The following is a 17,068-nucleotide window of genomic DNA, read 5'->3' on the forward strand; positions in this document are numbered from 1 at the left end:
GTGTTATTTTATAGGGAGCTCACACAATATGCATAACTCCCATTCAACCTGAGAATTTTTTACACAAGTTAAGGCGGACTGTGTATGTTACACGAGCCGTTGTCAGTCCTACATATTATGGCAGGTAAGTCATGATTTTTTCTAACTAATCCCCCTTCCAAAGGTATAAATAAAATAAATCACTCTTTATGCATCACCTGATCTTCTGCCACATTTTGTGCCGTGATAAAATTTCTTAGTTTGGAATTGAACGATCGTTACAGGTACTAAGTCGCTCAAACAGTGTGAAAGCTCTTATTCCAATCATTTAAAATACTTTTACGTAAAAAGACCTCGCTTGTTTCCGGTGCTGTGCATGCTCTCAAGCACCTTCATTTTTCATTTTCTAAACTGATTTTTCTTAGCCCCCTACCCCCAGATCCAGATTTATTGCTTTTGTGTTCGTTGGTGTCAACTGCACTTTTAAACACTTTCTTAACTCTATCGCGACAAAGGAAATGGTAGCTGAATACCTTTTCAATTGACACATAGAGGCCGCCAATTCGGGCTGTCCTATACCGAGGTAATACAATTAAGATTAACGTGTTATAGTTAGGTTATGCATTCATACAAGAACACACCCTGTCATCACATAAATATGGGAGTGATTAGAGAAAATATACAAGGACCATACATATATGACTGCGACAATGCGTACAAAATTATACAACTTCAGACACAATCGTACCGATTCGTTTTGGTACATTACGGCGCAGCAACACAAAACGGGTATTCAGTACCGAGTCGATTTGTGTCATGTACCCTGCCCAATGACAAGACATGGTAGCTGATCCAGGGTCGTCCGATGGTAAAATTATTTTACGAGTCTGTGCTCTTAAAATAAGTAACAGAAAAGAGTGAAAGAGAACAAGCTTTGTAAAAATGTAAGAAATTATTTTCCTAGAATGCAAAAGTAAAAATGAAAAAAAAAAAACTTATGGTATTGCGAATTAAATCCCAAATTAATCCAAGAATTACAGACACAAACCCAAGTAATTAAAGGTCTTGAGTACAATTCAGCAAAAGTCCCCAATAAATCCAAAAGCTGAAGGCGATGACATGTCTGTTGTAGCTCCTAGATTGTTGATGTGCCAACAGTCATTTGTTGAATCACATAAATATAGTTCAAGGTTTGAATACACAATAAATTCCAGTGAATGTCTCATTCCAAGAATTGTATCGGAGAACTTCTGTATTTCCAGAGAAAATAGGCACTTGAATTCAGTAATTTGAAGAAAGAAAATTTCAGCCCAAATACTGGACACAACATAAATATAATTTCAAGGTGCTGGATCTTAAGGCAACTCATAAATCCTCTTAGTTACACTATATATAATTCTCTACTTGACCGCAGGTTACAATTAGCATTTTCTGTATATAAAAAAACCCATTACCTAATAGAAAATAACCTTTTAGAATGATCTTGATATTTGCAAAAGAATAACCTGGATTACATATAATTCACTTAGGAAATTCTAAAACCTAGACCCAAATAAACATATTTACTTCTTCTATTAATAATAATACTGATTTTAAACCCATACACGTAGAGAATAATTTATCTTTGTATTAGTTGTTTACAGTAATTAAAATAAAAACAATTTGTGTCAAGCAGAAATGAACTAAATTTTGGACAAGGTCAAGTCCAGAATACATTGTTACATTACAATACCATATAATGATATAAAATAAAACTAAATGACAAACAAAGCAAATTAAATATACATAACGGTTCTAACTCGCATGTTTTCGGTCGAAAGTCATGCACACTAGGTTCGGAGCCACTGTTACATTTTAGATTGAAGATCATAATTTATAAATCTATTTCATTCATTCATTAATTCATTCATACATTCCGTATGTTACAAAAGTAGAATTAATAACATAGAGAATAGAGAAAAAAATAGAAAGTACAGAAAATAAAGGTAAGAAAAAACAACATTTAGAAACAATCATACATAAAAAATGCATATATGGTGAAATTTTCCATTCGAATTGGGGAAGATTAAATGGGCATTCCTGCAGATCATAATTACTTTTCAACATATTTCTTTTCCCCATGACATTATGGCCGTGGGATTACCATCTACGCGAACACAATGTAGCTTTAGATGTAAACACATTAGACTTATTACCAAATTTTTAAATGAGTTTATTGCTAAATTCATTTAAAAATAATGGAATGGTTATTCATTGCCATAATATAAATAATTGAAATGGATTTGGAATTTAATAAACTTTTCAATTCAGATATTATTAACCTGGAATCGACCTTGAAGAATGTATGACTCTGTCACGTCTTTTGGATTAAACTTATCCAGCAGTTTATACATTTCTCGAATAAAACCAGTTCGTTTAACTTGTAATCTTGGAACATAATAGCCAATAAGACGAAGAAGAAATGATTCTTGTGCATAATAAATAGTAGCAGCCTGAAAAGTTGCTATAACTCATTTTTATATCAATCTAAGATTGAACTGGTAAAGTACCTAATAGGCTTGATGAAACTTCAGTCCGTGTCTATCGCAAGACACCTTGTATATGCTTAGAACGAAATCCATGGCCTCTCTCTAATGCAAGTATATTCTGAAAGCTAGGGTTGGATAAAGTTTCACAACCATACAACGTTGGGGTATTGCAATAGTTTCATAAAAAAATCTTAGCTGTCTGGGGCTTGAATCCATCATTATTTACTCCAATATCACTTTAACTGAATAACGCACTTACAAGTGTATCTTTGGCCTTTTTAAGATTGGTATCCTTTGTGCTATCTTTACAGACACATTAACATCGTAGCTATGGAGAAGGGGGGGGGGGGGGCAGGGGGCAAGATAGAAAAACTACGCATTATCGTAACGTTGGACTTTATTAGTCGTAGTAGTATTAGAAGTAGTAATACTATCTGGAATAAAAAGAACTTTCTGATTATATATATATATATTAAATCAACCAGCCTTACATGTAGTTCTCATGTAAAATAATAATAATAATAATAATAATAATAATAATAATAATCATAATAATACAGTGCAAATAAATATCATGTGCGCCATGGTGTAGAGAAACTATAGATGGTGTTTATCATGAGTATACATATATAATTTCCTATACCAGCGCATGCTATTATAAAGATGTTGCTACCTCTAAGTATATTATTCACCATTCGTTTGAGTTAAAAAAATATTCGTTAAGATGAAACGCCAAATTGGTAAGAAAGATTGCTTATAATTCATATATTGTTATGACTCGTTAGGGATACAAATTTTTCTTCAGACGGATAGAGATAATAAACTTCATTAAAGTATTTCATTCTTAAATGGTAACAAAATTGGACGAACACAATCAAATCAAAATGGAATTCATCTTTTACCAAAAAAACATTATTTTTCCGGCATAAGTAGCGAATGGGGATACCGCAGCGTCAATGGGACTTACCATTAAAAACACCCCTGGGACAATATAGCGTATATGGAAATTTAACATTAACCACCCTGGGACAATATAGCGTCTATGTAAATTTAACATGGACGAAAAACCCTGGGACAATATAGCGTCAAGGGGAATTGAACATGGGAGTATGGGACTGTTGAGCGTCAAGGGGAAATGGAACAGGGTCGGGACCCTATTTTAATAGGGTCCCGACCTGATGGGTCTCTATTTATTTGTTTTTTTAAAAAATAAAAAAAAATTTAAAAAATGGGATAGGCAATTGAAAGTCTATCTCTTTTCGAGAGATGTGGGTGGCCCTGAAAAGGGCCTTTGGTTTTATATATGCCCTTAACATAAAGGGCATCTGTGACTTCTTCTTCTTGTCCTTAGGCTTCGTCTAATGGTAGGACCATACACTAGCACTCTTTTGAGGCATCCTTGCCTCTCCACGTAAATTCTACGTATCCATAGGCTGGTGGCAGTCCTATGGACAACTGTCCATTCGGATCGGACATACATCGGTATGTCCGTCCTGAACATCATTGTTGACACAAGAGTGGAAGATTCAACGTCAGTCCACATGCTGACGCGCCAAGAACAGGTGAATAAATGCAGTGAACTGCGCTTATTTATAGGTAGAGGAAGGATTGAAACGGATTGAGTTCATTGACCAATCCAAACAAGCGTTACAAAATTCAGTCACCCCACGTCCAATCAGAAGACTGCAGTCTGTGACGTCACGTGGTCTATATAGATTCGCTTGCGCCAGTGCACAGCCAATTCATGCGACAGTTATTCAACATGACGGAAACTCAGAAAACGATCAATTGGGGTGCACCAGCAGTGGAGACCGCCCAAGGGAACCCGGACTTACTTTCAGAAGAGGTAAATTGGGATTTTGTGGATATTCTTACCTCGCAAGAATTTGTTCCAGAACCTTCGTTACCTTCTTCATTACCGCACGTGGAGAATTTTAGACAGAGACAGAAAGAAGAATTGGAGAAATTTATACAACAGCATAAGGAAGCGGAACAAGCTTTTCTCCTACAGCAACAACAGCAAGAAGAAGAGGTAAGAAAAAAACAAGAAGAAGCAGCAGCAAAGAAACAAAGGTGTGAAAATCAAACGGTCACGGTACTGTTAGACATTTTAGCGGAGTTAAGAAGTCTGAAACAAATGTATCAGACTTCTTTATCACGACCGAAGAGAATACGACCTTCCCGAGCTAAACACTCCAACCCTGTGACTAAGCCTACCGTACCACCCTTAGTGATTTCAACCAAATCATCATCATCATCATCAACAATACCCAGTCCAGAAGTAGGCCTTGGCCGTGGCAAAGGCTTAAGACAGTTAAAGTTGATTGCTTAAACTCACCCCTACACCAAAAACCAAAGGCCCTTTTCAGGGCCACCCACGTCTCTCGAAAAGAGATAGACTTTCAATTGCCAATAACTAAAAAAAGAACCATTTTACCCTATAGTACGTGTGTATGAGTGTGTGAGTGTACGTTCTTATTTCAAAATCAAAACCCAAAGATACTTACCTTTTAATACTTAATTTATTCTTTTATAAATATTAACAATCCAATTCACAACAGAGCACCTTAAAAGGTTTAGACTTCTTCTGTCTCATTTTCTCACTCTCTCTGTTTTTTGAATTTCTTCACCATGACACTCTTTTCCTTCTCTTCCTCCTCACTTTCTTCCCTTCTTCTTTTCTTCTCCTGTTTCTTTTTCTTCACCTGTCTGCTTTCTTCCTCGTCTTCTTCCTCTGAAGAATCCCTCTCTTCTGACACCTCTTGTTTCTTTTTTGGGCAATCTGGAGACCAATGTCCTTTTTCTTGACAATAATAACAGGTATCTTGACTTTTGTCTTTTCTAGCCCCTTTTTTTTCTTTTTTAACGGTCTGGACACTCTGAAGACCAATGCCCTTTCTTCTGACAGATATAGCAAGTATCTTCACTTTTATCTCGCAAGGAAGGAGAGTAGTCCGTCGGCTGGTCTGAAGAGAATTTTCGGATGACCCCTCGCAAAGCTCTGATGAAACGTTCGATCTGTCTAGTCTCTTCCATCGTTGATCTCGGTTTGAGAGTGAAATGAATAGTGAAAGGACAAGACACTTACCCTTTATATACGCTGCTCTGCCATGACTATAAAGTAGCCCATGGTGTTTAAACTTTAGTCATTTGATGTTTTTCACTCAAGATGAAACGATCCAATTCATTTGAGAAGAAAGACGAAGAAAGTAAGAGGCAGAAACGTGATCTATCGCCTCGTACCAGAGCTGAAGTCTTGGCACAAATTCATGCCAGTGATTTTGAAGAGGACATGAGTGAACCAGAATCCAAACCATCTAAACAAAGTTCACCACCCTTAGTTAACCCTGAAAAATACTATTCCATTCGAGAGACAGAAAAGCGCTCCTCTAGAAAATTTAGAACCACGGCTTACAAATACACGGTGAAGTTTAAAGATTTCAAGTCCGAAGTACCGTTAGAGAAAGTAGAAGGGTTCATCACCGGGGTGTGGGATTCTTTGCTCACCACACTCAAGCGACAATGTCAACCCAAAGAAGACGATCACTTGAGACTTTCCATACAACACGACGGCTTGAAATCCCCTGTTTGGATCGAGTTTAGCACCCCTACAGAATTGACTGCTTCCAAAGTCATGGACAAAATTCAACACGTACAACAATCCAATGACCAGTTTGACATCACCGATGGAAAAGCCACACTGGACATGACCCACGTCTCTCCTCCTCAAGGGACTGGACGCAAAAACATGTTATTGGTGAACGAGCTTCGCAGCATTAAGCGTAGCCTCGTCCAAATTCACAACCCTCAAGACCAGATGTGCTTAGCCCGAGCCATCGTGGTGGGACGAACCTATGCCAACAAGAACGACACGGTAGAATGGAAAAGAGCCTGGAAAACTATTCAACAATCGGACCGAGCCAAACAACGAAATGAAGCAGAACTCCTGTTACAACAAGCCGGACTGTCCAAAGACAAACCCTGTGACATTCCTAAGATGCAAAAATTGCAAGATGTCCTAGCTCCACGCTACACCTTGAAAGTACACCCTCAAGAAGAGCGCGGACCTCTGTTGTTTCGAGGCCAAGACTTTAAGGACGGAAAATACATTCACCTCTATCATCACGATGACCATTTCGATACCATTACCGGTATCACCGGATTCCTGGGATACGGTTCTTACTGTGAGAAATGTGACTATGGCTATAACAATCGAGAGCAACACAAGCATTGTGAATCGAAATGCTCAGGATGTTTGGCCTCTCCACCCTGTCTGGGCGAAGGGCAAGAACCAGTGCACTGTCCTGCTTGTCTGAGCACGTTTGTCAGCCCTGCCTGTTACCAACAACATTTGAAAGCACAAGGTTCACAGAAGAAATGCGCTTGTCAGCTCCTGAGATTGTGCCCCGCGTGTGGACAAGGCATACGTACCAACAGTACCAAGGCACACGTATGTTCAGGAAAGAAAAAATGCCACATTTGTCACCACATCGTGGACTTGGAACACCAATGCTACGTGCAAAAATACCAAACCCAACCAGAGAAAGACGATGGTCACAAGAAGAAGAAAGGCAATTTCATCTTTTTCGATTTCGAATGCATGCAAGAGACCGGCATTCATATTCCTAATTTCTGCGTGGCTCATCATGCGTGCGAGACGTGCATTCAAGAACCTATCGTGAGTCATTGCCCTCACTGCAGCAAGATTCCTGGAGGACGTGAAAAAATCTTTCGGGGACCGAACACGCTAGCCGATTTCGCACAATGGGTCTTAGACCCTATCGACAAGACGTGGAGCCAAGAGGGCATCGAACGTTACGGAGATTGTCATCGTCATGCCACGGTGATGGCTCACAATTTCTCCGGATACGATGGACAGTTTCTTCTCAGATACTATACGGAACAAGGCACCGAGCGTCCTAAAGTCACTTTAAATGGAGCCAAAATCATTTTCATGCAAGTGGGAGAAGTACAGTTTAAAGATTCGATGAGTTACTTGGCCATGTCTATGAGTCGAATGCCTAAAACGTTTGGAATGACAGAAATGGCTAAAGGGTACTTTCCTCACTTCTTCAATACGGAAGCCAATCAACACACCGTTCTACCGCATTTGCCTGAGGCTCACTATTACGACCCTGACAACATGAGTACCGAACAACGAGACGCTTTCTACGCTTGGTACAAGGCTCACGCCTCGGACCCTTTCGACTTTCAGGAAGAAATGCTAAAGTATTGTCGTTCCGACGTGGACATTTTACAGCGTTGCTGTGGAAAATTTCGAGAACTGTTCATGGAACACGGAGGGGTCGATCCAGTGAAAGAAGCTTGCACCATTGCCAAAGCGTGTTCCTTAGTGTACCGCCAACGATTCATGCCTGAAAACACCGTGGCTGTCATCAGTCCTCAAACGACCAAATATGTCAAACGTCAATACTCGGTCAAATCCCTACGCTGGTTACATTACTTGTGCGACAAGGAAGACAAGTGGATTCAGCATGCCCGCAACGTAGGGGGTGAAAAGACCATCGGAACGCATTCGGTCGATGGCTGGGACTTAGAAAACCCGAAGATCGTGTACGAGTTTAACGGTTGCTTATTTCACGGATGTCCCGTCTGTTACCCTGACCGCGGCGCTAAAAATCAGTTTTTACAACGAACCATGGAAGACTTGTACCAGGCCACTTGTCAGCGACGCCTAAAGTTAGAACAGAAAGGATCCCAAGTGGTGGAAATGTGGGAACACGAGTACGATCACCGTTTGAAAACCGATCCCGAGTTTAAACGCCTCGTGGAAAGTTATCAGTTCATGGACCTCATGAACCCGAGGGATAGTTTGTACGGAGGAAGGATCAATGTCACCTGTTTGCTGTACCAAGCCGACGAAGAGAAAGGAGAAGAAATCAAATACTTGGACGTGTGTTCGCTGTATCCCTACATGTGCAAATATTGTCGCTTTCCTGCAGGGCACACACAATTGTTAACGGAACACATCGACCTGAAAAACATTCGTCGATACGAAGGCTTGATCAAGTGCAAAGTTTTGCCTCCCAAGAACCTGTACCATCCCGTCTTACCTCACCATTGTCATGGCAAACTGATGTTTCCTTTGTGCCGTACCTGGGCCGAAACGTGCAACCAAGACCAGCCTAGTCAGCACACGCAGGAAGAACAGGCCTTGACGGGGACGTGGGTCAGCGTAGAATTGTTCAAAGCTCTGGACATAGGATACCAACTGTTAGAAATGTACGAACTTTACCACTTTCCCAAGACAGAACAATACCACAAAGGTGACCCCAGTCAGAAAGGCATTTTCGCAGACTACGTGGATGCCTTTTTGAAACTGAAGCACGAAACACGTGGCTATCCTTCCTGGTGTCACACTCCCGAAGACCAAAAGACATTCATAGAGAAATACCGGGCACAAGAAGGCATTACTTTAGATCACATCGAGAAAAACGAAGGCAGGCGATCGTTTGCCAAAGTGATGTTAAATTGCTTGTGGGGTAAAATGGCACAACGACCGTGTTTACCCAAGACGGAATATTTGACAGAACCTTCCCGCTACTTCCAAATGATTCACGACAAAACCAAATTCATGAAACACGTGGACGTCGTTCGCGAGGATTTGATTTTGCTCCATTACGAAGAAGATCTGGACTTTGTACAAGACGACCCCTTTGGAAATGTCATCATTGCGGCTTACGTGACAGCTCATGCTCGCTTAAAATTGTACGAAGCTTTAGAACTGTTAGGGGAACGTGTCCTGTACTTTGACACGGACAGTTGCATTTACATCCATCACCCGAGTCAACAGCACCCTGACATCGAAGGAGACCGTTTGGAGCCTGGACAGACGAGCACCCCGACGACAAGATTCTAAGTTTCGTCAGTGGCGGTCCAAAACATTACGGCTACGAATACCGGGACCCACAAGGAGAAGTGCACACCAAGTGTAAAGTGAAAGGATTGATTCTGAATTATCGTACCAGTCGAGTGGTGAACTTTGGCGTATTGAAAGAAGCTTTGCAGTCTAGAGAAGATACGTAGGCCATTGTACGTTTACCCACTCACCACATCGTCAGTCGACCCTTAGAAAAAGTCTATCAAACCGTGTACCAGAAGCGAGTGCGACTTCCAATCATTTCACCTTACCATATGGACACGTCGGTATTGGTCTGTATATAAAAAGGAACCCTAGGCAAGATCGATAGTTCATTGTGACTACCAAGACCAAGCGAACAAGATGAATACTTTCAGACAAACACAAAACAAGTTCAGAAGGGCACAATTCAAGTTTTTGGCTTCTGAAGTGGAATGCGATTGTGAGCCTTGCGATAGGAACGATGCTGTACGCTGTGACCTTAGCTATGCCGTAAAGCATCATGGGAACTTTGTTCTCACTACCCCTATCATGGAAAGTGATGCTATGCGTGTCAAACCTGAGGGATGCGAAAGCGATGCCGCTTGTCCTCTTGGACACTTTACTGGGTTTCGTTTCAAAGGTGAATGTCCACCTTCACGTCTACCTCCCTACGGATGTTATCCAGCCCTGAGCAAACTCCTGTCCATGTCACCGAGCCCTGATCGAAACGAATCTGTAAAAGACGAATATTCGTTCCCTGTGCGTTTGTCGGAATACTGCAACTTTGAAAATCGTTTTCAATCGTTCAAAGGAAAATGGCCTACGTATCTGGGAGGACCGACCCCCGAAGAATTAGCCAGAGCCGGATTTTTCTACTTTGGCGAAGGGGATAAAGTCAAGTGCTTCAGTTGCGGTGTGTCACTTCACCACTGGGAACCGCAAGATTCAGCCTATCTTGAACATGCTCGATGGTCTCCCAGTTGTCATTACTTACCCTTAGTAGGACAATATATTTCAATGGATACTTTACAAGAGAACATTCGTGCTTTGCCTGTGGAGTTGAGAGAATGCATTTACCGAGAGCTGGTCAAAATACAAGTCAAACGTAAAGAACAATTGCATCCGTTACATCACCAATTTTTAAATCACTGGTACCTGAATGCTATACAAGGACTGATCCAGTTGAAAGTGTTCCATTGGACAGACATTGATCAACGGTCCCCTAGTTTTAAAAAGGATTGGTTTGCTATTGATGATTGTATCCACTACATTGTAAACTTACTGCATCGAATTCCAGAGGAAGAGTTAACGAATTACCAACATCTTTTACGCAATGTCAACTTAGTGAAAGAGGAAACTTCTGAACGAATTGTAATGTGTAAATTAGTGACTAAACGATTTAAATTCGACACTGAAGTAAAACCATGTCTGTGCAAACGGTACATTTCTTGTGTCAGAAAGAGGATTTAGTATGACCTATCATGGATACTTTACAAGAGAACATTCGTGCTTTGCCTGTGGAGTTGAGAGAATGCATTTACCGAGAGCTGGTCAAAATACAAGTCAAACGTAAAGAACAATTGCATCCGTTACATCACCAATTTTTAAATCACTGGTACCTGAATGCTATACAAGGACTGATCCAGTTGAAAGTGTTCCATTGGACAGACATTGATCAACGGTCCCCTAGTTTTAAAAAGGATTGGTTTGCTATTGATGATTGTATCCACTACATTGTAAACTTACTGCATCGAATTCCAGAGGAAGAGTTAACGAATTACCAACATCTTTTACGCAATGTCAACTTAGTGAAAGAGGAAACTTCTGAACGAATTGTAATGTGTAAATTAGTGACTAAACGATTTAAATTCGACACTGAAGTAAAACCATGTCTGTGCAAACGGTACATTTCTTGTGTCAGAAAGAGGATTTAGTATGACCTATCATGGATACTTTACAAGAGAACATTCGTGCTTTGCCTGTGGAGTTGAGAGAATGCATTTACCGAGAGCTGGTCAAAATACAAGTCAAACGTAAAGAACAATTGCATCCGTTACATCACCAATTTTTAAATCACTGGTACCTGAATGCTATACAAGGACTGATCCAGTTGAAAGTGTTCCATTGGACAGACATTGATCAACGGTCCCCTAGTTTTAAAAAGGATTGGTTTGCTATTGATGATTGTATCCACTACATTGTAAACTTACTGCATCGAATTCCAGAGGAAGAGTTAACGAATTACCAACATCTTTTACGCAATGTCAACTTAGTGAAAGAGGAAACTTCTGAACGAATTGTAATGTGTAAATTAGTGACTAAACGATTTAAATTCGACACTGAAGTAAAACCATGTCTGTGCAAACGGTACATTTCTTGTGTCAGAAAGAGGATTTAGTATGACCTATCATGGATACTTTACAAGAGAACATTCGTGCTTTGCCTGTGGAGTTGAGAGAACGCATTTACCGAGAGTTGGTCAAAATACAAGTTAAACGTAAAGAACAATTGCATCCGTTACGTCACCAGATCTTTAACCACTGGTACCTGAATAGTATAAGAGGACTGATTCGTCAGAAATTGTTTCAGTGGTCAGACCTTGTTCATCACTTTGTTAGTGAATGAACTAAATGTTCATAATTTTGGTTACTTCGAGATTCACCTAGAGCAACGTATTGAGGAAGATGAGTTAAAGGATTACCAACATATTTTACGTGGAATCTGCTTAGCGGAAGACGAAACATGTAGACAAACTCTGAAGTGTAGGTTACAGTATGCAAGATTTAGATTCCCTAATGGAGAACGAAGATGTCTAGTTAGAAAGTACCTTTATTGCTTCCGAAATAAAGAGACTATAAAATCAAGAATCCATGCCACGGCTTATGTCACAAGTGATTGAACAGATTCCGTGGAAGGAACTCAAGGACCATATTCAAACCGTGGATCATTACCATCGATTATTACAAGAACTGTATCCATTCAATTTGGGACGACAAATGGTGTGTGTCTTAGTGACTTGTTTTCTGGGATTTCGTTTACCAGCCGATTCCTTGTGGACTCTTTACGATCAGTACTTACCACCTCAAGGACCTTAAATGGTCACGAAAACGTGCATGACGATGTGTGTGTAGCTTGTGACTTACACCCCAATTGGACAGATGTTCGTGACTGGAACAAGGGGGGGTTTGAGGCTTGGACCCAAGAAGTGGCCCAGTATGCACGAGAGTTGTTCAAGGAAAAAAGTTACTTTTCAACCTGTGTTAGTGACAGTGCCAGAAGAATCCGTCACCGACAACAACCACTCGCTTCAGGACAGGACTGTCATGGACATTCCTGAAAGGTCATTCCGGGAGGACACTTGTGTGACAATACCTCATGTATAGACTGTAAGAACATTACACACTGTCCCTAGGACATCTTGGTTACCCAAAACATGTTGTACAGAGATTGTTTATATTCCACTTTGATCGTTTTGATGTGTTTTTTATTCCTGTACATAACTATGTGGCTTTTATGTATTTTTGTTTTTCGTGATGTTCATATTTAAAACATTCAATAAACGTGTCCTGAAAAAAGTATATAAACTCTCGTCTTGTTTGTTTTCCTGTTACTAGTGACATTCCTGATGCTATGGCTACCTCTGCTGTCTCTGCTCCCTCTTCATCTACTGTCAAAGTCATCGACGAACACTTACATCGTGCCAGTTGGGAGGCTTTGTATGTTCGCCATCCCTTTAACATGCTCATTGCTGGACCTAGCGGTTCAGGCAAAACCGAATTCGTCAAACGTTTGATCGAACATAAAAATCGTTTGATCGATCGACCACGCATCGTGTGGTATTACAAAGAGTGGCAATCGGCGTACAGCCTCTTGCGAGAAAGTCAAGGCGATTCCATCGTGTTTGTGGAAGGCATTCCTAAAGAAGACGACGGCATCGTCTCTGACTCCCGTCAAACCCATTTGGTCATTTTCGACGACATGTTAGGAGAAGACGAAGAAGAAATTAAACTGTGGTTCACGCGCAAAGGGCATCACCGTAATGAAAGTGTCGTTTACATCACCCAAAATTTGTTTCAACAAAGTAAAGCCCATCGCACCATCAGTCTCAATGCGCATTACGTGGTCTTGTTCAAAAGCCCTCGAGATAAGTCGCAAGTGCAAGTCTTAGCCAAACAGTTAGGAACGCCTTGGCTGACTCAGGCGTACGACGATGCCACTCAAACTCCACACAGCCTATTTACTCGTCGATTTGAAATCTACGACCCCCGAGGATTTGCGATTTCGTACCCACTTGTTTCACCACTGGTGCCAAGACGGAGGGCCTGTCCTGTACACGTTTCCGTCCTCGACTTAACTTCACTCAACAAAAAAATCTATAAAAAACCTCAGACCCTTTTCGTCTGCCTCACATAGCGTCAACATGACGTCCCTTGAGTCGCATCTTCCCGTCAAATTGATTCGTGCCTTGTATGGCATCAGTCGAGAAAAAATCCACAAATATGGGCTCGTGTCTTAGAAGCTAGTCTCAAAGAAGTCTTACGATGGTTCACGGTGACTGCACGTCAATTACTCCAAGGGATCATTCAGATTCCTCATCAAACCAAACGCTTTTTTGATCAAAACAAAGTCGCTTTGACCCAACTGGCCGATCCTCGCATCGACACTCAAACCAAAAAACAAATCATCTTGAAACCTGGAGGGAGCGGTACTCTAGGAGGGGTCATCATTCGCTCTCGCTTAAGATGGGATCCTAATGCTCCCAAAGTTCTCCCCAAGAAAAAAGTCAAACGAAGCTCCAAAAAGAAAAAGAGCCACGGTGTCAATACCAGGTCCCCAAGGAGACCCGTGTCTCCAAGAACTTCTCCAGTGGCGGGACCCTCCACTTGCCAGACACCACCCCGGAAAAAGAAAAGAAGCCCCCAGAAAAAGAAACAGAGAAAAAGTCCCCAGAAAAAGAAAAGTCCACAGAAGAAAACTAGTCGCAATAGAGGCACTTAGGCCAGGACGCAACCTTACACTCGCAAATCACGACCTGCCACGGCAGTGACCGCGTCTCCGGTAGCCTCAGGTTCATTCACTTCCCCGTTGATGTCACCAAGAACTGAAGAGTACTTGGAGACGTTAATCACACCAAGAACTTCTCCTTTGATAACCCCAAGAACTTCCCCAGTGGCAGGACCCTCCAATTCCGCGGTAGTGGCAGCTGCTCACAAAGTACCTTCTCCCAAAATCAAAGTCCAAGAAAGATCGGGCATGTTACAAAGTTTAGTGGATTTGTCCAAGCAAGAGCTGACTCGATTTAGTCCGTTGCGTATCCCTGGACGACGTGTCATGCCTGTCCTGAAGTTAATACGACGTAAAGACAATCAGTGGCGACGCGTTCCAGTATAAAAAAGACCTGTGACTAAGTAGGGGTATCAGTGTTTTTTGGTGCTGAAGACTCAAAGATGTCACCCTCCAGAAAACATCCCTCTTCTAAAACCCAAGGAAAGAAAAGGAAAGGACTGCCTCCTCGTTTAGTCAAACATGGGGACATGTTATCTGTCCTGTCCAAAGCTTCTCCACCCCTACGAAATAACCTCATTCAATCAGCCTCCAAAGAGGTCATCGATACCGTATGCGAATGAAGTTTGAACGTCTTGAAAGGCACGATCCCTTTGTCCAAACACCAGAAACAATGCTTAGGCAAACATCGTCACGTTCTTCGCCAAATGGTTAAAAAGAAAATTCCCATTCGTCAAAAAAAGATGTTGGTCCAACGTGGAGGCATTTTACCCCTCTTGTTAGGCCCATTGCTGAAAGGAGTCTTGGGAACCATGTTGGGAGGACTGATGGGAGGAAGATAAAAAGGCCCTCTGAAGTCCCAAGATCTCAGAATCGACCCCTGACATCCCATGGAACGACAAAAACTAGCTTTAGTGCCTTACAAAAGATGGATGGAATACCATCGTTGGCAAGAACAACACACCCCGCATTTACCTCCCAATCCCAATTTGAGCGAGATGTCCCAGTTGCAACACGAATTGCAGTCCTTGATAGACCGCCAAGATTTGTCCGAAACAGAAAAATCGCAAAAGTACGGTCAACTCTTGCAACGACTGCAACTCTTTCACCAAAAAGCTTTAGACGAAAAAGTTCTTCCCACTGTGAAAGATTTTAAGACCTTGATGAAAAGTCCAGCACCATCACCAGTACCACTACCACCACAACCAGTGACCAAGACAGAAAAAGGAGAAGAAGAAGAAGGATTTCAAACTCCACCAGAAAAAGTACGCAAGTTAACAACACCACCTACCTCCAGAATTGGATGGATTAAAAAGATGATGACCACCCCTTCTTCATCACAAGAGAAAAAGAAGGTGAAGACAGAAGTGAAGACAGAAGTGAAACAAGAACCGATATCCCCTGTTCAGACATCCTCCTCCTCGACACCTATTGCCGGTCGCACACGCAAAGCATTGCAATACAAGAAAATATCCCAAGAGAAAAAGAGTAGCATCCTCCAAGAGTGGGTGTCTTATTAACAAACACAAAAAAATGGAAAAAGTGCTAGCCAGCATTTACTACGATCCCTCCCATCCTACAGGTTACGCAGGAGTTCAAAAATTGTATCGTGCTGCCAAAACGCAACTGAAAAGTCTCCGTTTACCTCAAGTGCAACGATGGTTACAAGAACAAGATACTTACACTTTACACAAACCCATTCGACGCAAGTTTTCCAGAAGTCGCACCCGGGTGGAAGGCATCGATCATCAATGGCAAGCCTACTAAGCCGATGTCTCTCATTTGGCCAGCTACAATCGCGGCTACAAATATTTGTTTTGTGTCATCGACGTCTTTTCCAAATTTGCCTGGGTCGTGCCCTTGACTTCCAAATCGAGCAGCGAGTTAGTGTGAGCCCTGCAACGAGTGTTGAAACAAAGTGGTCGTCACCCTCTTCGATGGCAAACGGACAAAGGTATCGAATTTCTGAACCAAGCTTTCCAAAAAGAATTAAAGAAACGTGACATTCATTTTTTTACCACCGAGAATCCCGAAACCAAAACCAGCATCGTGGAACGTTTTCAACGCACTTTGAAAGAACGCATGTGGAAATATTTTACGCATCACCACACTGTCAAGTACATCGACATCTTACCGCACCTGGTGCAAGCGTACAACCAATCTTACCATGGAAGCATTTGACGTGCCCCGCAAGAAGTGACTCCCGAGAACGAAGTGCTGGTGTTTCAGCGCCTGTTTGGTACGTCCCCGACGAGGGCTGTCCCCAAGTAAAGTGGAGTGTTGGCCGTAGGAGATTGGGTACGCATTGGCAAAACCAAACGCACTTTCGTCAAAGGTTCCTTACCTAACTGGACCACCGAATTGTTTCGTGTCACTGGACGAGTGCATGGCCGTGATCCTGCCGTCTATAAATTGGAAAACATGAACGGAGAAGTGCTCAAAGGAACATTTTATTTGCCCGAGTTACAACGTGTCACCAAAAAGGAAGACGACGTGTACGACATCGAAAGCATTCTCGAACGCAGAACCCGTAAAGTAGGCAAACGACGTGTCAAAGAAGTCAAAGTACGTTGGAAAGGATATCCACCCAGTTTTGATTCTTGGATCGACGCTTCGCAAGTCATCGACTATAAAAAAGAAGTGACCATCATGCCCTTTCACACAGACTCAGCTACTACTGTTACCACTCCTTCAC

General features: G+C 41.7%; 1 protein-coding gene across 1 annotated transcript in view; it reads left to right on the forward strand.

Annotated features, from left to right (window-relative positions):
* Positions 1-17,068, forward strand: part of LOC149782901 (b(0,+)-type amino acid transporter 1-like) — a 204,435-nt gene continuing 187,367 nt past the window's right edge. The window contains exon 1 of the mRNA XM_089934449.1: positions 1-124. Coding sequence (XP_089790575.1) covers positions 85-124 — 40 coding nt within the window. The 5' untranslated portion in view covers positions 1-84. The remainder of the gene's footprint in view (positions 125-17,068) is intronic.

Source organism: Sinohyriopsis cumingii, chromosome 15, assembly GCF_028554795.1.
Source record: "Sinohyriopsis cumingii isolate HCF-2022 chromosome 15, ASM2855479v2, whole genome shotgun sequence".
Classification (NCBI taxonomy): Eukaryota; Metazoa; Mollusca; class Bivalvia; order Unionida; family Unionidae; genus Sinohyriopsis; species Sinohyriopsis cumingii.